General features: G+C 35.8%; 1 protein-coding gene across 2 annotated transcripts in view; it reads right to left on the reverse strand.

Moving 5' to 3' along the window:
* Window positions 1–3,169: 3,169 nt before the first annotated feature.
* The window catches only part of LOC145678651 (V-type proton ATPase 116 kDa subunit a 1-like), a 127,545-nt gene continuing 102,757 nt past the window's right edge, over window positions 3,170–27,957 (reverse strand). For both annotated transcript variants that reach the window (XM_081749023.1, XM_081749024.1), the window contains 5 exons: window positions 26,090–26,208; window positions 17,729–17,836; window positions 10,630–10,858; window positions 6,308–6,491; window positions 3,170–3,632 (listed from right to left, as the gene is read on the reverse strand). In XM_081749023.1, the coding sequence (XP_081605149.1) occupies window positions 3,533–3,632; window positions 6,308–6,491; window positions 10,630–10,858; window positions 17,729–17,836; window positions 26,090–26,208 (740 nt within the window). In that variant the 3' untranslated portion in view covers window positions 3,170–3,532. The remainder of the gene's footprint in view (window positions 3,633–6,307; window positions 6,492–10,629; window positions 10,859–17,728; window positions 17,837–26,089; window positions 26,209–27,957) is intronic.

The following is a 27,957-nucleotide window of genomic DNA, read 5'->3' on the forward strand; positions in this document are numbered from 1 at the left end:
ACTGAAAAGGGGATGATAAATGAACGGCTTTCTGTCCAAGTTACAAGTGTGTGAAAATGGAAAAAAGAACTTTGATCCAGATTAGGTTTAAAAAGATCGTGCATACGACAGTCAGGCGGTATGTAAAGAAACATAACATGTAGGCTATTCAAAAACGCAAAGATCACACGTGATCAACGAGTGTACAAGGAATTTTCCAGATACATATTGGGCGAAAGTAAGCTGCATTAAAGGATTGCCTCCTCGTAATATGTAATTCCGTGGAATATGATACTTCTGTGCACAGAAGCAACAAAAATTGATGAAACACGAGATTTTGTACATGTTGCATAATGATACTAACAAATGCACTGGAACAGTATACTTAATTTATCCGTTAGGTAAACCTTCTTCCAGGGATACTTTCGAAGGGCTTTTCCCCTCTCTTGGAGTTGGAAAAATGCCCTTTAATCCTGACTTACGAAAAACTACATTCCTGTTGTGAATATACCAAAATAGTGTCGTAGTGTAGCCCACTTATATTTTGATTTTGTCACTGGTGTAACAATATTTTTTAGAAGAAAACACATGCAACAAATGGTGGAAAATATTGTTTCAACGTTCTTTATTTACTTTGGAGGTGGATGAAATACCAACACGGTGGAAAGAGAATGTGTACTTTTCCTTAGACGTAGCAGCACTTACTTAATTATCGTCCCTTGTATGTCACTTGCAAGTGGCTCGCGGAAGGCTGTATTGCAGTTTTCATGTGGATGGCATAAATTAATGTGGTTGTGTTATAGTAGGCATCTGACACAACTTGTGAGTAATATACAGTGTCCGATGCTCTGATGTTACATGTAGAACTGCTGTATAGCAGAATAGGAAGTGTTGCGTACGACGCTAGAGTAGTGTCCAGGTATTCACGTCGTGTAAAACTGTAGACGTTGTTGTTTAAGTAATGTGTCTGCTCAATGGCAGATTACCCTGTTCACGAGCTGGCAGATATATGCACCTCATTTATGGAAAGATAAGGGGAAATATCCCAGAGGCAAGGCGTTTATATCGTACCCGTCGCCCTCATAGGAGAGTAACTTTCCCTGTATTTTTTCCACGCCTACATATTCGCCTTCGGGAGATAGAGTCTCCTCAATTTCTCCTACATGAAATCGGAGGAAATTGCACCATGTGGACAGTTGAATTTGAACACAGCGTACTGTGAATTATCAAAGATCGTCCTGAAACTAGCAGTAGCCATGTGTAGGGCTACAAATCCACATGCAACTCTAGTGAACGATCAGCACAGAGATTTAGAGTGAGCGCGCGGCGCAGTATAGTGAATAATTTTGTGGTAGGACATTATTTATTACCGGCCTGCTTGTGTGGGAGTACGTATAATTTATTTTTATGTAATGTTCTCCCAAAATTGTTAGATCATGTGTCCTTGAACATAAGACAGTGGATGTGATTCCAGCATGACAGTGCACCTGCACATTTTTACATGTATATGGAGATCAACTTAAATGAAACATTCCCAGATAGTTGGATTGGGAGAGATTGACCTGTGTTATGACCACCTCTTTCACCCTAGCTCACGCCCCTTGATCTCTTATTTGGGGCTTTATGAAAGACCTTTTGTATTCAACACTAGCCACGACAGCCAAAGAACTTGTTGCTCGAGTTAATATAGCTGCGACATTCACCTTCGATATTTCAGGTGTGTTTGACCGCACGCGGAAAAAATTGCTTCGGCAATATCATCTTTGCAATGCGGTCAACGGTTGACAATATCAGACTGTGAACTGTTATTCTTCACAGCTATTTCGTGTACACATACGATTGATAAAATACTCCAAGGAATACTCCAATTTCTTTGGGAGTCGCCCTTGCACCGCCACTGCACTATATCCGATTGTACACTAATGGAATCTACGACTAAAAATAATGGCCATTCTCTTTTGCACCATTTCGATCCGACAGTTTGTTCTCGAGTATGGCTGCTGTTACATTTTCTCGAAAATTTTCGGGTGGTCATAGCTCAGAGGCTTTCTACACCCAGGTTGGTCTATACTTTTCGTTTTATCTCCGGTGTCAGGAATCACCTCCCGACGTTCAGTATATTAATTAAGTTACACAATATATATATATATATATATATATATATATATATATATATATATATATATATATACGTACGTTTGTATGGGCGCCCTTTTGATAGACTTGTCCACCGCCCTTGTTAGTGACCCAGCACGGGCCTGTTTGAGAATCACTGCTAAGTATAATCTGGGATTCATCTTTGAAAAGGACATGATTGTATTGCATACGTAATATTCTCTGCACTAACTCAAATGGCTCTTCTTCGGAGGGGGGGAGGGGCATTGTAGCACACTTTGCTGATCCTCTGGTATAGCAGTTTCTTTCAGCAACCGTCTGTACACTAAACCTTGAAACGGTTGTCCCTATAGCAGATGCAAGATCCGTTCCCAGATGTTAAGCTGTGTCGTGTCTATTGTGCCTGGCTGTTCAGTATTGTGACGCAATAAGCAGTCTTCTTGGCCAATGGTACTTCTTGGATGGCCTCTGCCAAGCCTCCAAGAAACGTTTTCGCCGTTAGAATCGTCTCCAGACGCTTGAAATGACACTTTGTGGAACACCGAGTTCATACTACACTTCAAACTGTCTGACTTCTCTCCAAACGTCCAATGATTCTTCCATGCATTACATAATGAAAGTGGTTTCTTTGTGCCATTCTTCGGTCTGTGCACTGCAATAAGATCAACAACGCGGCTATGTGCACGATGTATGTAACTTCTCGAATACAACTGCAGGCATATATTAAGAATGTGATGGGTGACTGTGCGCGTGTTGAAACAGCACTCATCACAATCCCGATGTCAGACAGTGTATGCAGCGCTCGCAAACACAATTATCAATAAAGTGGCAAACTGAAGGTCTCATCTTGTGATAAACTCTATTCATTTACAACTGTTTTAAGCAACATATTTTAAAATCGATTTTGAATTATTCTAATGCTCCGCACATGAGTATTGGGTATGTCAAGAGTGGAAGTATAGAGCAGGAAGTCAAGAGTGGAAGTATAGGAAGTATAGTAATAACAATATGCTACGGGCAAACATTATAAAAAACGCTAAATGCAAAATCAAAAATAAACTTAAATGTCCAAAGAATCGTTTTTAAAACTTTATTTCTGGCTTTGTACAATTTGAACACATAATTAGACATACAATGTGAAAAATAAAGAACTTTATTTTCCATATGGTACACAAATAGACACATAGCATATAATTGAGTAAATTTGTTTATTATTATTATTTCTTTTAGCATCAAACAGATTATTCTGTTCTATCTGAAGAAGCAACTACTTACAATTTTAGGCTAAATTTCTTTTATATTTAAGGATTTTGACATACATTTATTATAATTTAGTTAATTATATACCGACATACATTCTATGGTTGAGATTTAAATATTCAAAATACTATTTTGTCTAAGAATACTAAAATTTAAATTAAACAATGGTGTTCAAATATTATTCATCTACATTCAAACCTTGTTCTAAAATAACTTTGAATGAATATGGCTCAAAAGGATATCCATTGCCTTCATAAAACTTGCTGTCAAATTCCACCCTGTGAAAAACAAAATAAAGGAATTTTTAAACATAATTATACAGTATAATACCGAATATGACATTCTACTTAAAGATTCGTAAATGAGATTTTCGTTATTTCAGAGGATGTTTCTACGATACGTCAAAAATGATGCAGCTTTCTTTGCACATAATTGAAGACTCGCTATAGAAAACAGTGTAGGTGCCAAAAACAGAAGTTACAGTAACAGTAGTGACAAAAGATAGTCAATTGTGCCCAAGCGTCACAAAATAGAAAATATTATTACTTAGAAAGATAACCTAGCACAGGCACGTAGCCAAGGGGTGGGTCCGGGGGGTCCGGACCCCCCCCCCTTCGAGACCAGAAATAAAAAATTAAGGAAGGATGAAACAAAAAGAAACAACAAATAGGAACAATCAGATATTAAAAATAAAGATAAAAATATAAAGATAAAAATAAAGCTGAAAATAAAAAAAAAATTATAATCGCTTCCCTGTAGTATCAAACATGTTATTTCAGAAACGGTCTTCTACTGCTCCTTTAACTTGTCATTTGGAACAGACAGTAGTTGACGGAATAATAAAAACAAAAAGTTACGTGGAAAGCAAGTCCTGTTAACATTTGAATCAACAGAGAAAGAAACGCAGATATAAAATATTTTACAAGACATTATTGGATACGTACTTTTTTTTTTTTTTTAATAGTTCAGGTCATAATGAAAGGAAAATTTTTATATTTGGATGAACAGAAGAAGGAACTTAGATATTGAGTTTTTAAAAATATTTTTATTAATATTCTTTCATTCGAGATTTCTTCATAGTTTGTTACTAAAATACTTAGTAACATGCATGGGCGCCGATCCTGGGGGCCCAGGGGGCCTGCCCCCCAAAGGTCATGTGGGACCCCTTGTTGTATTGATGAATATACAATATATTGGCATAATTTGAATGCAATTTGTCTTAAAATTCTCATATGTGCCTTCTGCATCTGAATGGACCCCCCAAAAAATTTACAGAGAAATCGGCGCCCCTGCTAACATGTCCTAATTTTAAAGTCTTAACAAACCAATATATGCTGCTAGTAAAATAGTTTAAATTGATCAAGCCCTTGGTGTGATAACCACAATATTTCATATCTAACTCTCCCCCCCCCCTCCCCATCACGAAATCCTGACTAAACGAACCAATATATGTTACCGATAAAATAGTTTAGAATAATCGAACCCTGGTGTGATAACATCAGTATTTCATGTCTCGGACCCCCCCTATTACGAAATCCTGGCTACGTGCCTGCCTAGCATATAATGAAGTATGAAAATCTAAGGCATAAACGTATTTAAAAAAATAAAATAAGTGAAACGATTGCACGGTGGCACTTAACACTGTTTTCTACAGCGAGCCTTCAATTGTGTATTTGTAAGAAGCAGGGTAGTATTCACAAATTACCATCAATAGAACCCGTTTCAGTACCTCTAAACCTTAAGTTAGTTGTTTATACAAATACTGGATCAATGGTTTAAGTTAAAATTTTACGTTTTTATGCAACATCAAGTTTATGTAAAACGCAACTTAATATTAACATTGAGCTTCTAACCACGACCGGAAGTTGATCCAATGCAGTTGGCGTGTGTACACACCATCCTGCAAGATCAACTCTCATAAAATAGGTCTTATCCAACATAATATCTTCCCTCCAAACAGGCTTTCTTCCAACAAATTTTGTCCGAAAGCAAACTCAAAGTATGGATGGGTTGCACTGAGACACTATTTTGGTATGTATAGAGAGATTTACCTGGAAATTTATCTTAGATCCATAGAAGCAATTGGCAAACCTCGGGAGGCTTTGACTGGAAGAACTGCCCTCGGAAGAACTGAATTAGAGGACTAATCCAATGGTGTTAGCTTCATATGCTTTTTTTCAGCGTACTATGAATTACTAAATATTGTAAAATTTGGTCTTACTGTAGTACTTGCTTATGTACTATAAGTTCATAGGAGATTTAAATAGCAAACTTAAATGCAAGTTTCCTTGTGGAAGTTATTTTGATTGTGACTAGTTAGTTGTTGCCAACAGGGGTAAAAGTGGATCTGAAAAGGTGGGAGACGGTAGGTAGCGGCATAACGCCACGCCGTTCCCCCTGCTTGTCTTTGCCCATCGTATATTTTTAGGAACTGGGGGACGCTATATACATTTTTTCGAGGTGGGGGACGGCGTCCCCAGCGTTCCCCCGCACTTTTACCCCTGGTTGCCACGGTAAACTTGCTGCAAACTTTTTCATCACTTGCACTACATACTTGCTGCAAGTTTTGCCTGCTATCTAGGGTTCTAACTAATGTTGAAGCATTTTCACTCGCTAACAGCATTCGAATGGAACTTGGGGTACTTATAAGCCTTTTCCCAATAGAATACAATTTGCTTTTGAAAGATGTTCAAAGGGACTGTTCGGATAAGTAATTATTGAACTTCTCCTTACCTTGATAATACTAAAGACAGTAACCCAATGTGCTAATTATTGAGAACCCACAAATAAACTTGCTCATGAAATTTAATGACAATAGAAACTCAGAAACAAAAATTAATATATGAACTTAAGAATCTTTCTTCTTCTTCTCTTTTGTCGTTACAACTTTTCTCAATGTGTGTGTATTACTATATTTGCTATTGCTACATCATTTCTGAAAGATCATACTCACCAATGCAAACGCAGTGTATGCAAAAACGCTGACAGTCCTTCCATCAATACCAAAATTGCTACACTGAGAACAGCCCAAGCAGCAAACAGTAAGAATATCATGATAGCTCCTAACCCCAGCGAAGTAGTGCCGAACACAAGTCCAAGTTGGCTAAACAACATGTTCCATACTACTTCAGATAGTTCTGCATCAAAAAAAAAAAGTAATGAATAAACAAATAAAGTAGAATAGCATATTCATTCGTGAGCAAATATTAGAACTAGCAGTGGCGTATTTAGGGGGGTGGCTTCCGGGCTTAAGCCCCCCCGAAATCTTACTTAGTATAGTAAAGTAAATGAAATATCTTGCAGAATTTTCACATTTCCAGGCAAAGCCCCCCCCGAAAGTTAGCAAAGCCCCTCCCGAAACAAAATCGTAAATACGCAACTGAGAACTAGTATTAGAGTTACTGTTAAGAGAAATCAAATAACTATAGATATATGCTATTTAACAGTGTACGTTTTTCAAATACAGTATGTAGATAAATAAATAATAATCTATTCAATCAAAAGTAAAAGCTATTAACTGCATCAGATTACCGACGACTCGATTTTTTTCGAAGTTCACCTCGATATCATCTATCGATTGATACATGTCTTATCTTTGGATATTATCAGTTCAATGTCATCTATCGACATGTCTTTTATTTGGATAATATAACCAGCTTGATGTCGTCTATTGATTGATATATGTCATATTTGGATAATATTATTAGCTCAATATCATCTATCGATTGATACATGTCTTATCTTTCGATAATATTACCAGCTTGATGTGATCTATCGATTGGTATATGTCATATTTGAATAATACTATCAACTCGATGTCATCTATCAACTGATCCATGTCTTACATTTGGATAATATTACCAGCTTGATGTCGTCTATTGATTGATATATGTCATATTTGGATAATATTATTAGCTCAATGTCATCTATCGATTGATACATGTCTTATCTTTCGATAATATTACCAGCTTGATGTGATCTATCGATTGATATATGTCATGTTTGGATAATACTATCAACTCGATGTTATTTATCGATTGATACATGTCTTATCTTTGGATAATATTATTAGCTGGATTATGTCATCTATTGATTGATACATGTCTTATCTTTGGAAAATATCATAGTTAAGCAAGAAAAATAATGTTTGAGAGATTGGACTATACCTCATTAGTCTTAGCATATGTCATAATGAAAAACGTGATTAGTGTATACGTTAATATTAGTTTCATCTTAATAGGGTGTGATTAGATATACATCATTTTTTTGTCTACAAAAAATTCTTCTTTCTCGATTTTCTCGAAAATCATGCATGAGGATTTTCACTCATCCATATCATTTCGTTTAGGTAAATGAAATCTATCAATTGAAATATGTGTCATACTTGAACTTTTTCCCGTTAAACGTTAATAAATTGTAAAATTTAAATGTTAAATACAAAATTTAGACAAAATTTCATTTTTTTAAAAAAAATCTAGAAATAGGCCTATATACAGTAGGATCTTGATAATAAAATATTCCGTTTAATCGAAACTGTCTCCCTCCCCCCCCCCAAAAAAAAAATATGACCAAATGATCACAAATGACAATTACGTTCGCAGCGCGTCTTTGAAGTCGGTTACAATTATTGTTGCATATTCTAACAACAATGGATAGTTGAAGTGAGCGTAGTGAAACTCATACCATTTGACTCCATCGGCATTTGCATGCCTGTCAGCTCTCACTAGAAAGCAGAATGGAACCAAGCCAACGAAAGTAAGTTCCATTCAGTTAACCCTCTTTTGAACAATTGGCAGACACTTGGTCCTGACATGCGTGCGTATTGAGCGATTCCTATTTAGTGTGTGGCACTATCAATCCATATCACAAACCCTGTTTGTTTCTTCTGAGTATTCGGTACATTCTTGTGAAATATCCAAAATCCTCAGACCTCAGGGAACGTTTAGGACTACCTAAAAATCCTTATCAGGTTTTGAGGGATAATGTGTACTTTTGTGTGCCTATTCTCATCTTTATTCCTGCGATTGGAATGGTTAACGTTCTCTGGAATTTTCATTTTAGATTTTTCATGATAATTGTTTCTCTTATTAGTACTTATTTATAATTTTCTTGTTATATATGTTACAGTTTTTATTTATTCCTTTGTTATTTTCGCGAAGATTTTATAAAGTGATTTTACACTTTTCTGAAATTTTATTGTGAATTTTTACTGTGCAACTTTTGTCGGCACTGGCCTTAACACGATGGCGACAAATAGTCTTGCTGTGATATCCCCTTAAACTTCAAACAATCAATCAAATATGTCTGGCCATTTGTGTGTTTCAGGATAACTCTCGCAAAACTCTGGGAGTCCCAGATTCGATTCTCGGTGATAGAGTATCGAAATTTTAAGAAATTACGGTGGTTCAGGCTGCATTTTAAACTGTAGGTCTACATCCTATATAGCCTCGGTGATGGAAAGGGTGCTAAACTCCAACCAACCCAAAGGCAAGTGAAAGAGAGTCAATCAGCGTAAACGAATATGAATAAATATGCTTAAACTGCTTATGATGCAACCTACTTCTCTAGTTGCATCCGTTTAAATTTCATAATAAATAAGTCACAAAATTATAGCATTTAATAATCACCAAGGCCCGGATCTTGTTGACAAGTCAACTTTTTTCTGTTACGCATAGGACAAGGCAACTTCAAATAAAAACGTTATCCGTCAACTCAAGGCTCTAAAAGTATATTGTTTTAGGGTCAACTTTTGGTCACTTTTTGCCGTTTTGAAGTTTCAGGTCATTTTTTAATATTTTAGGGTAACTTTCAGGTCACTTATGGTCTTTTTAGTCTTTTTCTTCTACATAAGGAAATCTTAAAATGAGTACTGTTCACGGATTTGAAAAATACAGTAGAAAAAAATGAAATGAAATCTTTGAGTTTTACGTCCCACGGTTATGCCGGTTAGGCTAAAGGAGACGGTGATGATGAGTGATGAATGAAGAAAGTGGGAGAAAACGGGAGAACCCCGAGAAAACCCACGCACACGGTGTTTGTCCACCACAAAGTTCACTTGGCGGGGTCTGGGATCGAACCCGGGACCCCAAGCACCAGAGGTGAACGCTCTACCACTGAGCCACCGCGGCCCCAAATACAGTAGAGCGTCGATTATCCGAAGTAATTGGGGGACATGGGTGTTCGGAAAACTGGTTTGTTCGGATAATCGAACTGTACATGTTTATTTGCCATGCGCGGAGCGGCACGCCTCAACTCTAAGCTGGCGCAGCTGTTGCTGTGAACAGCTTTGATACTGCCGCTACTTCTACAGCCAGTGCCAAACCGACAGAAGTGTGCTGATTGTTGAAACACAGGGACTGGTGGCTTGGCCGGTCAGCAGCGCCTTATGAAGGCCCCATTAGAAGCAATGTTCCGCCATCGGTGGCTCAGTGCGGCGACTACTGTGGGAAACTTGGTTTGGGAGTGAGGGGGATGATGGACGGTAGGGTGGGAGAGTAACAGGTGCGAGCGAGTACACAGTTCGGTTAAGCGGTCGTTCGGTTGACCGACGTTCGGACAATCGACGCTCTACTGTGCGAAGTTATCTCTTTTCCTGGTTCCTGATTATTGGGGTGGAAAACTGCATTCCGAAGAAGCTAATGAACACTAAGCTGTAGCTGATTGACTAGGGGTAGGGGTTGGTCGATGGCCAAACAGATGGTTTTAGATCATTGACCACAAAGGATGTGAACACGTGAATAACTAACAATGGATTACAAGACGTACAAAGATTTTAAACGGTGTTTTTATCTATTATTCTCATGTATACAGTCTACACTTGCGAACTTCTATTCTTTAAGTGTGTTTCCTAGTTTCAAATCGGGAGTTTCAATTGACGCTTTCAGTACGTATAATGCCGTACAATAGACTGATCAATAGATTGCAAATAACTGAAACAAAACTTTGTGAATATGAATAAGAAACGTTAATTAAAATTTAATAGATATTCAAAAATGACAATGTTTAACGAAATAAACGTTTAAAAAACAAGTTTTAGGGGCAATTTTTGTGGATTTTAGGGTCATTTTAGAGGAATTTTAGTGTAATTTTATAGGTCACTTTTTAGAAAATTTTAGGTCAACAAGATCCGGGCCCTGATAATCACGGAGATTGTTTCTATGGTCATGGTATTTTATGTCACATGGATTTCATGTAGAGAAATCACATGTAAACGCAACCAGCGATATTACTGTCAAACAAATGGTAAAGCTTTAATATGCACAGTAAATAACTTACGAGCATGTGCCAATGACAGAGCCCAAAGCCGAAGATAAGAGGCTGTATGTGATATGCAACTGAGAATGTACTCGATCGTGTGAATTGCTTGAAGAATCATGATTTCTCCAAATGGACCATTCTCATGGTCATCATGGTCACCGCTATGACTAGCGTTTCCTGCAGGAGTTTGGCTTTCGACATCGGATTGCACTTCAAAAGCTTCATTAACATTACCGTTCACGTTGGCCTGTAAGAAACATTGAAAATACACTATTAGTCTTTCATCATTTATTCATAAATAAAAGCGTTACTTATGTATGGCTTACAAACAAAACAAATCTATGAAATACAATTATAAAGCTTGACATATGCTTTCAAGTTAGAACTCTACCTTTGGCTTGGTAGAACTCTACTTTGGCTTATTTCCCCTGCTCTTAGCGTGGTGTGGAGAGAAGCAGTAGATGTTATTATTATTCCCAACATGAAAAACTTAATATTACTAGTCTACACAAAATTTTATAAAAATAGAAAAGTTGTAGTCCCTCTTGTCATGTTCTTAGAATATGCAGTAAATGAAACTGGATGATAAAGAAATAAACTCGTAGACAATAAAATGGATCACGCATTAAAAGTTTCGCTGGAGGGCGTTTGCTGCCATCTAGTGGTGAGATGTGCAACGTCTACTATCTTTCCAGAATTCAAAAATTCACTTTCGTTCATGAGTTATCATGTGAGGTAACGGACGGACGTAACTCACCATTATACTTTAAGATATTGACAGACTGATTCTACTAACAAACTCTATTAAAAATTCGATTCTATTTAAAACTAATCGTGAGGAGTAACGGACGTACGGATAATATAAGTCCCACTTCCGTGATTCTAATAGTTAATGGAATGAAAAGTGAGGTCGGAGAGAAGACTAAACCCTGAGAAAAGTCATACATGCAATGCTCTTTGCCAGCAGCGTACATACAATTTTATCAAGGGGGAAGCATTCAAGCTCCCAAGTTTATCGTTTCAAAGTTTTTGTATACATGTCGTAACATGGTAAACGTCTATTTTTTCTTATATTTTCTTTAATAGTGGAGGTAAAATCAGAAATCCTCCCCTTGCATACGCCACTGCTGTTCACTACAAAATGCATGTATTAATAATACGATGTGGAATTCTGGCAGGAATTTTAAAACTCTTTTATTTTTTTAAAACAAAAGTGCTTGTGCATTCCAGGACCGTAGGTAGAAGGTGGCCAAAAGGGGCTCAGTTCCCTTCGATCGGTAAAGAATATATTTTAAAAGTCGGACCATAAAGATTAAATATCAATTTACGTAATGTTTTCAGCATTTCTACTAATTAATTTTTCGTTGGAGAGAATTTTTAGAATATTTGAGGAGCATAAAAGTAATAAGTTGAACAGTGGGTATCACTTTTTTCAGATTGGCTGAGGAACGTCACGTGACCCGATCACGTGGTATGACGTCATACGATCAATGCCCTCTTGATTTTGACAGGATATCTTGGCCCAAAAAATCATATGGTAGCATGGGTCTGAGATATGTACCTCTGTAATTCTAGGTAGTTCATCTCGTTCCCTTTTATCGCTAAGAATTATTTTAAAAGTTCGGAAGTTTTTAGCCTATTTTCTCCTCTTTGGCGAGGTTTTATTACCTTATATGAGTGAGTACAGGGGTCTAATCCCTTTCATAAGACATGAGTATATTGATGCTCAGCTCTTAAATTTTGGGAGGGGTACATAGGACCGTCCCTTAAATTTAAGAATTATCAAAAAACATTTGGTAAACGTTTTCTAGGACCCAAATATATATTACTGTAAATGTAGGTGGCCCATCTTGCTCCCTTTTATAGGTACCTATAAAATTGCCCAAATTGCAAAATTTGGAGGTTTTTCAGGTTTATCACGTTATATGGTTATATAGTTGAGTATATGAGTCTTTCTCTTTTATAAGACGTGGGTACATTGATACACAGTTTGAAAATTTTGGAAGAGCTATATGGGATTGCGCCTTAAATTTGGAAATTGTCAAAAAATAAAATTTGGTGAATGTTCTCTAGAACTCGAATATATGACTGTATATTCGGGGATCTTGCTAATCCCCTTCTGTAGGTAAAAAAATATCAAAAATTACTATTACCACCTGGTCGGTTACTGACCTAATTTATCTTTGATGAGTCTTTAACATGTTATGTGGTTACATGGTTTAATCCAGGTGTCCATTCTTATTCATAAGATATGGTATATTGATGCTTTCTTCCCAAAATTAGAGAGTGTGTTGACCTACCCCTTCAATTTGGGAATTGTCAAAAGAAAATGGTGCATATTCTCCAGGATCTAAATATGCATTTCTGTAAATTAGATTGGTCCTGTTTATTTCATACTATAGGTAAACAAATGCCGACAAATATAAACGAAAGCTATACGTCGTACCACGTGGTAGCATATTGAGCCAATATATCTTCTTTGATGTGTTTTTATCACGTTACATTGTTATATGATTGAATATCAGGGTTTATTCTCTTTTAGGACATGGGTACATTGATACTCCCATCTCAAAATTGGGAGGGTAGATAGCACCACTCCTGAAATTTAGAAATTGTCAAAAAAGTCAAATTTGGCAAATATTCTGTAGGACACGAATATGTAATTCTGTATGTTTGGGTGGTCTTACTTTACCTTTCTATGGTTAAAAATGGCCAAATATGTGTATTGTCACCTCTTCGCCACGTGGTTGGTTATTTACCTAATTTATCTTCTTTGATGAGGTTTTATTACAACATACGGTTATATGGTCGAGTAAAAGGGTCTATTCGCTTTCATATGACATAGGTGCATTAATATAAACCTTTAAATTTAGAATTTCTCAAGAAGCAAAATTTGGTAAATATTCTCGAGGACTCAAATATATAACTTTAAACGGTCCAGCTTATCCCCTTTTAAGGGTAAAATATTGTTAAAAATTCAAAATTTAGAAGTTTCTGAGTTGTTTAAACTTCCTTGATGAGGCTTTAATGTATCATATGCTTATATGCATATGGTTTCAGAGGTCAATTCTCTTTCATAACCCATAAGTACAATTTTGCTCACTTTTAAAATTTGGGAGGAGGTACAAAGGACTACCCCCTTAAATTTGGGGATTGGCAAAAAGCGAAATTTGATAAACATTCTCTAGACTCAAATACATTACTTTGTAAATTTTGGGATCCTGCTTATTTCCTTCTATGGGGGAGAAATTGCCGAAATATTCATATTACTGTATGTTAGGTATCTTCTTAGATGAGGCTTTACTACAATATATGGTTATATGGTAGAGTATAGGATCAATTCTATTTTCATAAAACATAGGTATGCGCATGCATTTCTTTTATATTTTGTGAAAAGTACATTGGCCCACCTCCAAAATTTGGGAATTTTGGGAAAATTACATATTCTCTATGACTTTGGCTTATATTTTGAGTAATTTTGAATGGTTCACGTAGATCTCTAGCATAGGTGAAAAAAGTTACCAAATTTTAAATTGGGGTTTTGATCTAATCTAAGATATCAGCCTATCATATCATATCATCATATGAATGAATACAAGACAATGTAAGGTCATTGTTGGAAAATTATCTTTGTTCAAATTTGATTGGTTGATCCATATCTCTAACTTCAAATTTTGGGTTTGAAAACCGATGTAATTAGTGTAATCTATTGATATACAACAACAATTTACACTTTTAACCTTAAGATTGTAGTTACGACTCATCATTCTAAGTTTATTATTTTAAAAGTTATTTCTGGTGCAATCTGATTGGTTGATCACTTTCAAATATTTGTTCAAATTTTTAAAAGTTTTTTTGAAAATTTTTACATTTCTTGGATCACTGTTTCAGAAACTTCTTTTTTAAGTTTGCACATTTTTGAACCTTAGTATTGTCGTTCCGACTTTTCAGTCTAAGTTGGAAAATTTTACTATTTGAAACCTGGTAGACAATTATTAAAACTTATCGATATACAAAAACAATTTCATATTTTGAACCCTAGGATCTGTAGTCATGACACAATCTAAGATCATAGTTGTAGTTGAAGAATGAAAATCGTTTATTTGTTAATCGAATAGTTAAAAACTGGATAAAGTTTCACGGTAAACCGAGAAACGTTTTCCTTATAACAATATTTTTGCTTGTCAGTGTTTGTTTTGTTAAATAATGTAGTTGTGCTTTTCAAACTGAAAGCTTTTGTAGTACCTGATAGGTAATAATTAAAACTAATTGGTGTGTAGCAACAATTTCAAGAACTCCCTAATGGTCTAGTGGCTAGCACGCATGTCTTCAGTTCGCGTGGCCCCGGGGTCGATTTCCGATGGAGGTACAGCTGAACGACCAAAGTGGTTCGGATTCCACTATAATCAGTAGGTCCACGTTTCAATTATCTCAATTCCTAACTTTTGCCCCTTTACTTCCTGGTCAAAATTTATAGTGGTTCATCAAGTAGTTCTTGTTTTTTTTTTTTTTTTTTTTTTTTTTTTTGTCTCTCAGACGAACTGGGACACAGACAGATAGAATAAGTGTGTAAAGGATTTTTTGTTAATAAATCAAACTCCTTATATTTCAAATATCTAGGATCAATATTAACAGGTGTTATTATTCTATTCAAAATCTTTTGTCGTTGCGAATTCTGTCGAGGAATTTAAAGCTTAAAATATATAAAACTATAATCATGTCTGTTGTTCTGTATGGTTGCGAAACATGGTCGTTTACTCTGAGGGAAGAACGTAGACTGAAAGAATTTGAGAAAAAAGATCCTGAGACGAATATTCGAATCCAGGAAAAACGGGAATGGGAAATGGCGGAAACTTCATAACGAGGAACTACATAATTTACACGGTTTACCAAACATTGTTAGGGTCATTAAGTCTAGGAGGCTCGGGTAGGTCATGTAGCCAAGATGGAAGAAAGTAGGAACGCCTTCAAAGTCTTAACTGGAAGGGCAACCGGAAAACACCATTAGGAAGACCTAGGCGCAGATGGGAGGACAATATTAAGATAGATATTGCAGAAATAGGAGCACAAAGTAGAAACTAGATCCAGTTGGCTAGGGATAGTAGTCTGTGGAGAGCTTTTGTGAACGCGACATTGAACCTCCGGAGTCCATAGGCCATAGAGTTTGTTAGTTTTTTAAACCAATCTCTTTAAAATAACCATGTATGGCAAGACCTGCTGCAAGGGAGAACTTTTTCCTAAATATATCAGCCTCTGTAAATTATGCACAACAATTCTGAAATTTGGGTCTTAAAGAAACTGTTCCACGTCTATATTATCTATTGGTCTCCGGGTTCAGCAATGCCCTCGATTCGGTATGTGGAATCTAATTACGATAGAGATATACTGTACATTACCGGTCCCAATGGCAGATGTAGATCGTCTATATGAGACAGATATTGCTATTTGTGAGGTTCTGCTGCCTCCTCCATTAGGTGTGGTAACAACTTCTTACCTCACATATTCAAACTCATTAGTGAGGTACTACGTACACTACTAGCACCAATGGTCCTTGTTAAGGACCCGTTTGGGGGGTAGGTGACCACGCACGCCAGCACTTCACCTCCCCTGATAGGGGTTCGCTCATCACCACCTCCAACTTTGGCCTTCACTGTACACTGGTCTATGAGGAAGAGCATGGTCTTTGTTTTACTTCTTCCCAATGTGGAAAAAGGCAGGGGTGCCCACAAGGGGGGACTATGACGCAAACTGTGTCATTGAAATATTGGGGGGTTAAAATCTATATAAATATGTTTGAGGGGGTGTAAAAATTAATCGAAAAGATTTTTTTTCATGGAAGAACACCTATGGATAGACAATTGCGGGGGGCTGCGTCATGGACAGAAGGGGGGTGGGCACCACTGAAAAAGGTGTCATGTAACAAAATTGCATGTAGCAGGGCTGATTATTATTCGGGTCCCTGGAACCTTCCCAACACGGGCTTGGAATCGGCCATGTTAGGTTTGGCGCAGTATAGACAGATAACTGCGGTCGAACAGAGCATACGAAAAGATGACTTTTCATACCGAGAAATTTGTGCGCATATAGGGCATACCTTCACAATAGTGATGCATGTGTGGAACTATTGACAAAAAACAAGTGTACGCAGTCGCAACTAGACGGTAGACTAGACTAGACTAAACAATATTACCTCACACACTATAAGCAGAATTCGTATAAACTTCGTATTTTAACGTAATTGTCCCTTATGACGATGTTGTGTCTCGATGTCCCGACGAAATTGTTTGGGACAAAGAATTGTATCATAATAGGTGGATTTGAGTTTAATGTCCTCATTTTTAAATTTAATACATGTAATTGCTAATAAATCGTTAGCTATCGTCATAAAAATGTTATACTAATTGAAATACTAATTGAATTCCGAGAATAGTGCTACTAGTATAGTGGTTCCCAAATTGAGCGACACTTTTCTCTCGGGGTGAACATGAAAAATAGGAAGGAGGACGCAAGCTACTAACAAATAAACTACTTTGTATTGACAAATATTACGGATGTTGTAACAGAGATGCATTAAATTAAATACCGAACAAACGCAATATGGTTATTGAGTATGAACTGTGGTTCCATAAAGGACAAAGTTAGTTAAAAAAAAAAAAAGCACTGCACCACCATCGTATCCAGAAGTTTTGCTGGAAACAAATACAAACTGTTGAGAATTTATTACTATTATTATTACTAGTAGTAGTAGTAGTAGTAATAGTAGTAATATTGAAGGTTTAAGAACTCAATACTACATTTGAAAATCGCAAAAGAGGACAGACCAACAAGTGGAAAGGAAGGTTGGGAACCACTGCACTAGCGGACAGAGTATTAACTTAATTGATAAGACATTGATCTAGTATGAATTGAAATTAGTTTTATTAGATCATGTGTTATCAAAATGCCGAATAGAGTTTGTGTTCTTACCGAAAATCTAAGGATTAAATAACCCCATGTTACTGTAGTGGAGAAGTGTTCCTTATTATTCAAATCGAAAATGTCCCGTATTTTTTCGTAAATATATCAACCCTAAATAGAATTATTAATTACTAATAACCTCTACTATCTAATTACTTACCAATCGTGCTTGTTTCTTCCTCCTGCTTAGAAGATATAAAGGTTTGCCAAGAAGAAGAACTGGAATACATATTATGGCTATCACTAGCAAAATGATTTCTAAGATATTCTGTAAGAGAACAATAATAACAATTAGCTATAATATAAACAATGTTAATGAAGAGCTTCAATTAGTTTTAGTTTAATTTGTTTACATCCATAGTTTGAGAAAGCTAATTTAGCAGGCCTGTAGCCAGAGAGGGGTACAGCAGGCGCTGCTCACTCTAAATTGTTTTCCGCTTCTTTTGAAACAGAACGTAGTACAGAATTTTTCAAATGAAACTAGGCTAAATATGAAATTCCTGCATTTTTATTTACCAAATTAGATACAATTTGATGCATTTTGTTCGTTTCTGGGTAAAAATGATGTGTCTTGCTAGATGCACCGATCATCTCTCTTTCTCATTCTAAAAGTTTCAAATCCAAGTATTTTATTGTTGCATCATGACAAGCATCAAACGCGTGGAAGAAGACGCACTTTCAAAGAAAAGTAGAGAAAGCCCGAAGACGCGGGTGGCTTGGGAAACTTACCACCCCCTGCAGCCACCTTCAATTTTCCTGAAACTTCGTTGTTTGTTTAGATACATATATTGTAAAGTTCTTGGCCTGCGAGATGTACCGGAATCGTTAGTCGGCGCCTCCACTATGTAATGTTTTACTTATGCAGGTGTAAGTAGAGCATAGGTTGAGCTAAATTGTACATGGGAACGTTTCTTCCACTACCGAATCTTATTATATTTTTATAAAATAGTGTATACAAAAATTACTTCAATATAAACAGTATAACCGGAAGGGTTTCGATTCCTGCCTGTCCCTGTTTGGGAAGACATTCTTATAACCCTTCTGGGTTCGTATCTTGTCCGGTACGCCTTTCTTATGGTGGTTTTAGTGGTTAGAGGGAACAAGCTTTTCGCTCCGCTATTGGCAATGGCCAAACTAAAAAGGAAGCAAACCTCTAATTGGATCACGAACCAATATGAATATGGACTGAGGTTGCTCTGGCGTGTACCCACCGTCTTCGATACGCCCATCAACATTCATAGAGTGAAAGTAAATACCTGAATGCAATACCCTCCATATTGTAGTAGTTTACACGGTAGTGATTCATACTGAAACGACAATAGGAAACAAACATATATATGAAAGCGAATTTATTAGATCAAAAATAACTCACACATGAAATTACTTACGTACACTGTTTCGAATATATTTCTATTAATGAATCTTTTGTGCGCTTTTACTAGTTTTTTTAGCCCATATTCTAATAAAAAAATAAAATAAAAAAGAGACGAAGAATAAATTTTGATAGAAATTGTAGATTTTTGCCTATGAATTGCCGGTTTGTTTATGTATGACCATCTAACACACGTTAATCTGTAACACACTTCACTTCACTACACTCATTGATGGTTGGGGGTTTTCAGGGAAAATTTAGCGTGGTTATGATGAAATAAATTTTGATTTTCCACTTCTTATTTTAGAGAAGAATGGGAGGCTCTTTATAACATGCTTTGACTTGCACACTGCACTGCATAGTTTAAGAAGAAATTGCCAAACATTCGACAAACTTCAAATGTTTTATGTAGATTTGTTCTTTCTGCTTGCCGGGGACTTCTTGAGATGAAAACTAATATTTTCAAATATAAAAATAAAATTTTCAAACCAATCTTGAACCCGCTGAACGAGTTTTTGCGGCGTGGACAGACATCACCTTAAGCAATTTGTATAAATATAACACTTTTGTACTTGTTTTTCTTTAACCATACGCATTTCGAAACTCTGTTCACTTCTTTGAAGTCATTTATGCTTCCCAAGTCATAATATTCCTGAAGATGGCAATTTTACTCAAAGATTCATGTTTAACACAAATTGCCTTTTTCCTTCATTCACTGCGTGCTGTTCACCTGAGTAGTTTTTTTCCCGCCGTCTTACCGAGCGTCTGTGTACTTGCGCCCGTTAGTAAAGAAAAGAAAATATTAAGAAATTGATGCAATATCTTCAATATATGCATTAAAGGCTACCGCATCCATTGGTCATCAATACAAATAAACCAAAGTACTAAGAACGGCAAAATTAAATATCGATTACTTTAGAGTTCGCAAGACTATTTCTTTCAAAGAACAAACACTTCACCCTCTCCATTGTATCACGAGCATGTAACGCAAGTCACTATAGTGCAGTATTGTCAACACCTTGAAACAGATAGTACCATTTTATAAAGTTTGCGTCAACGTACAGAGTACAGAGCCTAATTCCACTTCAGATGAGATTGAATAGGGAATTTTAAAATGGAATGGGAGTGAGGGGGGCCACACACTCATAACAGTTTACTAATGTTAGGAAAAGAGAGGTATCCAAAGGTTCGAGCAGCCTAAGCAAGGATCTCCACAGTGCTCCAGGCAAGTCAAGTGAAGTAGATTTAGGACTTCCAATGCTCCAAGTAAGCGAAGGGGAGGGGATTGAAAGCCATAAAGCTCCACGTAAACTGGGTGACTGAGTTTAGGAGTTTCACAGAGTTTTGAACATACTAAGTGGGCAGGAACGGATACTAGAGCTCCGAACAAGCTAAGGGCATTGGGTTAGGTAGCTCTAAAGCTTCAAACAAGCTAAAGGAGTGGAAGTTATTAGATAAACACTGATAGTAGTTATTGTGGTTCTCCTATAGCTGCTCCAGTGTAGCGGTGGCGTTCGTGGCCCTTCGTCGTCACCTGACCAGTAGTGTTCCTGTCGTTTGCTACTGTAGTACTTCGTAGTAGGACGCACATTGTTGTTTATAAATATGAGCACGTGTTAGTTGTTATTAAACAGAGCCATGTGCGGGATATTACGTTATGTTCAAAAAATAAGCAGTCAAGAATATAAGATGAAAATAATCTAGAAATGAAAGTTAGAAATGAAAGTTTTATAGTGTTTCTTGATATTCATCATTGTCCGGTCTAAGAAATCGGACCGGCTACCGAACTGTAATTAAGAGTTTTAACTTATTTAATTAATGTTAATGAACTTCCGGTTTAGATTACATCATTTTGCAATCTTGTTTTTTTCTGACACACTATCAACCCTTAATCTTTCTTTACCATAGGTTTACTTTTAAAAAATCGTAACTCTTTGAGTAGATTCGAACTACCTATATTGGGTATTGTCATTTTTACATTTTTCACACAGTTTACCATTCGATTACTTTATCACTGAGTGGGTTCCTTTTTGCTAATTCATTTACAAAGACCTTAAATGAAATGTGCAATTCGCGTTTTTCTCAAGCTATTTTTAAAGCTATCTGCATCTATTATTCCTTATAGATGCAAATTCATGTTATCATCTTATTCTTGTAGTGCAGGTATCGTGTCAGATGATTTCATGACAGAATAGAATGTTAAAGAATTCATGAAAGAATGTTTAAATGTTAAATTCGGATGATTCCAGGGTAGAAAATTATGTTTTAGATTCATATAAGAATATGCATTGCATTAAGTTGCCCAATACACGGAAAATACGATGTAGATCCATCAGTCTGAGACAATTAAACAAATAAAGGTAACTGTTAAGATAAATATGAATGCAATTGTGGACTTCATTTAACATGGATCTACCTCAAAGAAGAAAAGAAACGAGAAACAAAGGTGCAAAATTACATATTTGTTTTTCCGGCGTAAGTGGGATCGTTATTAAGCGCAGTGACATAAATACATAGAAATAAGCTACTGAAATTCTAAGAAGGGTGCTTTTGGAAGAATCATATCTTTGTTTCACTCGTCGGGTACTATTAACTTAAAATGCGTAAGACGTATTTACATATAATAAAACATTAGCATTATTCTTATGTTTTAAAAGTGTCTCTTCCTGGCAACAGGCAGAATTGTTATGAAATTTGGCTTAGAATAGTGCTTTTTTGAGTCTGGTTTAAAAATAGAGGAGAGGTTTTTGTTTAGCTAAACGCCTCACGGTTATGCACTGGGGCTAAAGGAGATGTGATCATGAGATGAATGATAATGATGGAATGAAGGGCGTAAAAGGAAACGAGAGAAGTCCAAGAATATCCACCACTCACGGCGTTTATCCAACACAAAGTTCAAGAATCCCACGCACCAGAGATAGAAGTAACAAACAAATTATTGTATTTTTAAAATAAAAAATATTAATTTAAATGTTCTTCTCATTGTGTTTGTATATTTATTTTGAATACTAATTACAGGTACTTGCTGAAGGACTTTACAGAAGTCTTTATCTGTTTTCCCGAAAAAAAGTATATATATCGTTTCAAGAGTCCAGCTTAAAAATAAAGAAAGAAATGTAACCGCCTTATGTGCAGCAATATTTTATTCAAATTTTGGTTTATATTCTGCTTTAATATATTCTAGAATAAGGCGGCATTTACCGTAGCATGAAAGTTGCACGAGTAATGCAGATATTGCAAGTAAATATGATTTAACATTGTCTCTTGAAATCTTCAACTGTTTTAGAAAAAAGACAGATCGGAAGAATCACATGTAATGTCAGAAAACAGCAGTAAATTTTCAAATATTCTTGCTTTTATTCTGTTGATATCGATGTTTTTTCATACATTTCTCCCTAGTTTTGGCTCCAAGTAAACAAAGGCATGTTTTGGGAACACTCGAAACTGATATGAAACTATTAATAAATCGCGTGATGCAGATGGTTATTCAATGTAATCTATTTGTGGTTATGATATTTCCCCTACTTACATCGCTTTTCAAATCGTTCAGGATTAAAAATATATAAAGCGAATCAAATTTGCGACTTACCGTAATTTTCTGTATTGTAACTACTTTCTTCACCTACGTGGGCCGTTCGGAAAGCAATCTCCGATTGATTAAAAAAGAAACACCAAAGTAAATAAGAAGAATTTATTATATACATCTGAAAACTACTACTTTGCTCTATTTGCAAATACAGTTTCCATAAATATTCAATATGCATTTATCATATCTCTGCACTAGCTTAAGAATTTCATCAGCTTTAAATTTTTCGCCTATGCCTTGAGCCAGTTTGTGAGTGCACCTTTCAGTTCCTCATCATCACCAAAGCACAGAGATTTGTGGAAATTCGTCAGAAAGCTCCGAGATTCTGAAACACCGATTTTCACGAACTTTTCCATCAATTTTCTAAACGAGTTCGTCAGTGACCACTGATGGCCTGCCACTCCTCTCTTCGTCATGAATGTTTGTTCGCCCACTTTTAAATGAATGAACCCATTCACGGACAACTTCTTTATTCATCACACTTGGTCCATACACGGCACAAAGTTCCCGATGAATAGCTGCTGCCGAATATTGTTTTGCCGTAAGAAAACGTACAATATCTTGCACCTCGCATTTGGCGTGGTTTTCTATTGCAGCACACATTTTGAGACGCTACAAAACTGGAACTAGTGATCAGACAATCTTCACTCTACCACAGCTGGATGCAGACTGATCTACTGCGCACGTCTGTGTAAAGATAGTAGCGCTACCCCCACTACTTCACGCACAGTGACTAATCGGAGCTGACTTTCCGAACGAGCCTCGTGTATCAAAATTTTCATATGCACACTGCAATTTCAATTATCATTCAATTTCCACCATTGATTTCGGCAAAAACGTAAGGAAAAAGAGCCAGATCTAAAGGGAATTCATAAGGATCTAAATACATTTTTTTTTTAACAGTCAATGTGTGGAAGGCTATCCCACTTTTGTGACCATAATTGTACAAATTGATAATATGTCTGCAAACTGATATGCCATGAAAAAATTATTTATAACGAAAAAGCGTATCAGCCTATGTTTTTCTTCCTTTAAACGAGTCAAAGTCATTTCAAACTGTAAATTTTGTGCAGCATGACAAAATAATTGCCTACAGGTTGATAATATACGTGCAAACCCTTAACGTTTCATGGTTATGCTCTGTATGTTAAATGAAGTGGATGAATACTGAAAGTGAATGATTACAAAGAACTGATGGAATTATAATATAAGTAAAAGCGGGAGAACCTAGAAAAAACTCAAGGACTCAATGTGAAATATGTGTGTAGTGTTTGTTGATTTAGATAAACGTTCATTAACAACATATTTGTTCTCAATAGGCTTCTAACCCCGTGAATTTTTATGGAGGCACTAAAAGATATCTTGGCATGATATGAAAATAACAAAGACACAGAAGAAATTTACATTTGAGTCACCGAATCATTCCATTGAACGAATGACAGAAAACTACGAAAAGAAACCTACTAGGACTGGGCGAAATGTATGTTGAGAACAACGGAATAGTTATGTGGGACAAAAAAAAAAAAAAAAAAAAAATGCAGACATAGGAAATAAGATGAGGAGAAAAGAATATAATTGGAGAAAATTAAGAAGTTATGTCATCACATGTTAAGAAATGGTATTCTAATGAACGAGGGAGAAGAAAAAGAGGAAAGACAATTTATGGATGGTACTCAAGCGGAAAATTCCTATAACTGGGCATGAAATCTACATTTGTTGCAAGTGATCTAGTCGTGATAACAGACAACTATAATGAATTACATAAACAGTGACAAAAATTGAGCCCCGACAGCTGTTCAAATAGCTTCATTTCCTCATGTTTTTGCCATAAAATTAGTTGGACCTACAAGCATATGTTGTTATTGTACCCGTCGATTTTATCATACCAGAGACGCCCATGATAGTTTCATAATTCCAATGAACGTCTTGTTTAATGGACATAACAATGTTGCATGTTGAACTTGAAAAACCCCTACATGCATGCACCCATGCCTTGTACACTGCTAATTAACTTTATAAACTATAAGTTATGACAAATTCTGTAAATGACTCAATAAAAAAGTTGTTGAAAGATCGGGGAAAGTGGACTCTACTCCATTTTGGTCGTCATGCATAAGTTTATTCTAGTAACCATCAGAGATTACAATTTTTTACTCAATAATTTGAATGTTATTCATTGCAAGGTCATGCCAAAACAATGTAACTTAACATACAACATAATCTTCTTGATATAGTAGGCTATTGCATAGATAATCATACATGAACCAAGTACGGGGAAAATACTGTAAGCAAATTTTTCTTTGCAAAATTTCAAAATCTTCTATAGACATAAGTTTGCATATCCTGACTAGTGTTTCTTCTAGACATGTTTTTTTGGGAGGCACTGCCACCCTGGAGCTCTGAGAGTACATCTCCCGGAGAAGACCAAAATAATACGACTGTAATATAATAATAAATAGAATAGTACTGTTGAAAATAATATGTGCCTCTCTGAACACTAAGTGTGACCCCCGGAAGATTTTTTCTGAAAGAAACACTGATTCTGACTTGCATTCAGTGGCCTTCTCACTAAAAGTTTTTACATGTAGTTGCGTCCGAAGCTCGAGTCTTCTGATAGTGTAGCCAAACCACTGCAATAAAATCCTTCAGAGAAAAAAGGCAGGGTCCACTACCAGAGCCTTCTCTACCTTTCAACTTTGTTCCCAAGAGTTTGGATGCACTAGCCTATGTGGAGGATGAGTGTTCCATTAAATTAAAACTATATATATATATATATATATATATATATATATATACATGTATATATATATATATATATATATATATATATATATATATATATATATATATATATATATATATATATATATATATATAATTTAACTAGTGTTCTGTAAAGTTATTCCTAAAAATATTTTCATAAATCGACAATTTTTGAATTTAGAATTGGAAATTTTAAGGTTACTGACGTTTCTGTACATCGCGCCTTTGGCGTGGGAAACCCGGATTCGATTCCCGGCGGGAGCCCATGTGGTTCGGATTACACGTAAATCAGTAGGTCCACGTCTCATATAGCCTCGCTGCTGAAAGGGACGCTAAACTAAAATCAACTCAAGCTCTGTACATATGAGATGTTCCGGGCGGAGTTTATTTACCAAAAGTTATATTATTATTATTATTATTAATAATAATAATAATAATAATAATAATAATAATAATAATAATAATAATAATAATAATAATAATAGCTAATTGATATAGAAATGTTTTCTTGAGTTCGAATTTAAGAATGAAGTTTAAAATATATTTTTTTCTCAAAACAAGCATTTATGTTCATTCTTACTACCCCAACATATCTTCTATTGTAGTTCTTAAACCAACTAAATAAATAAACATAATTCAGTTTTATTCAAAATATATTAAATTTAATGTTAAGTAGACTGTTATTAGTAAAAAAAACTTAAAATAGAATGTAAATAGAATATAAAACGTGTCGAATCGATGTTCATTATATTACGAAATATCGTGATAAATTAAGGAAGTAGTATGTAATACTATATTACCTCATGAGGAAATAGATATGGTTCACAACCCTTTGGAGGAGTAGTTTTGCCAAATAGAAACATATTAATAAAAAGAATAAGAAGAGACGGTGCACATCTTGTATCTCTTTCAGGAAGGTCTGAAAATAAATTGAAGTTTACATTTTAAAATAGTCATGCAAGATCAATGTTCATATGATAGATTACTAATTCATACATCTTATAAAATTAATATCAATTCTTCCTTACTTTCAATATGAGTATTTTATTCCTAACCACTGAATAATTCATTGTACTCCTTTTAATAGACGTTGATTGGAATGCAATATTAAGTTTAGATTCCCTAAAGTAAAGGAGATAGACGATAAGTACAATCACTGGCGCTAATCCTAGGGGATGAGGGACACATGTCTCCTCCAATCTTGGAACTGGGGAGACTGTCCCCACGCAATAATCCGATTTGAAATGTATTTTGGGGGGGGAAGAAATATTATGATTTGTGTATAAGGAAAGTGAGATGAAATTGAAGTCGCTTGGCTTCAGTGGTGTAGCAGCTGCCCCCGCAACCCCCGCAGTGCGGGGGGGCGACGTATAGGGGGCCCCGAAGTCCTGCGATGAATAAAGATTTAAAGAAGTAGAACTTCAATCTTACTTCTATCGGCTTTACAACTAGGGCCCATTCTCTATACTTTGCGGGGGGGCCCGCAAAAGTGTGCTACGCCACTGCTTGGCTTGTTTCATTTTTAAAAAAGAATTGTATTATTTAATATTTCATTGTCATTAAGTATTGTTAGTCTATTTTCAAATATTTGTTTAATTCCTGTAACGATTCCTATAATGCTATTGAGATCATCATCATTTTGCTCAAATAAGAATATGTTGCATCACACATAATTTATTATTCTTTCTTCATAGTTTTGGGGAAACCATTATTTCAGAGATGTAAATAAGGAACAAAATTTTACTTGCCCAAGAAAAAAGCTACTAGCCTACATCCCACAATATAAATCATTCACTGACCTTCAGTATTTTAATAGTGATATTAAAAACTTGCCCGCGCCGATGAACCAATCGCCCCGGACGAATGGGCGAGTGGTTATTTGCATCCCTACATTATTTATATTATTATAAAACAAGTGTTCTAAAATTTTAATGTGGACCATTGTGGATATCTAAGGGGGGAAACACACCAATTATAAATATGCCTGTATTCAGATTTCAAAATGTGTTCACAGCACTGATTTGTAGTATTGATATGTACCACTACTTCATTTACTTTGCCTGGTATATATACAATAGGTTCACCTAAGAAATCAGATTTATCTACCGTAATATGAGTCTCATCTCACCTCCCCCATCAGAATAAGCCTTAAATCTGCCAGCCTCCCAATGTTGAAGACAACTCTGTTCTCCTGATCCTCCACAGCATTGTTTTCCAACCTCATAAATATTTTGAACATCGGTTGGGAAAAAAAAAAGAATATGAGAACGGTCTTACGCGTCCCCCCAATGTTGATGACAGATTTGCGCCACTGAATACAATTTAATTATGATGATAGAATTTATAAATTAAAGAGAGTGAAATAAAACAAAACCTAACAAAACTCAAGGATATGATATTGCTCAAAAATATACTACAATCTTATATGATCTAAAACTGCATCGACAACACCTAGCAGCAGAGGTGATTGCTTTACCATTGAAACACCGTAAATTTCTAATTAGAACACACGCTAAGTACTTGAATTATTCGCTCATAATATTAAAATATGCTTACAACAAAAGATTTTTTAAAAAAAGGAATGGAAGTAAAAACTACTCGCTCTGCAATGAATACAACACGTTGGTCTTTATTCTTCATTGAGTCTAGCTTACGTAATGTGTTTGCG

Source organism: Thermobia domestica, chromosome 2, assembly GCF_964235325.1.
Source record: "Thermobia domestica chromosome 2, izTheDome1.hap1.1, whole genome shotgun sequence".
In the NCBI taxonomy this organism is placed as follows: Eukaryota; Metazoa; Arthropoda; class Insecta; order Zygentoma; family Lepismatidae; genus Thermobia; species Thermobia domestica.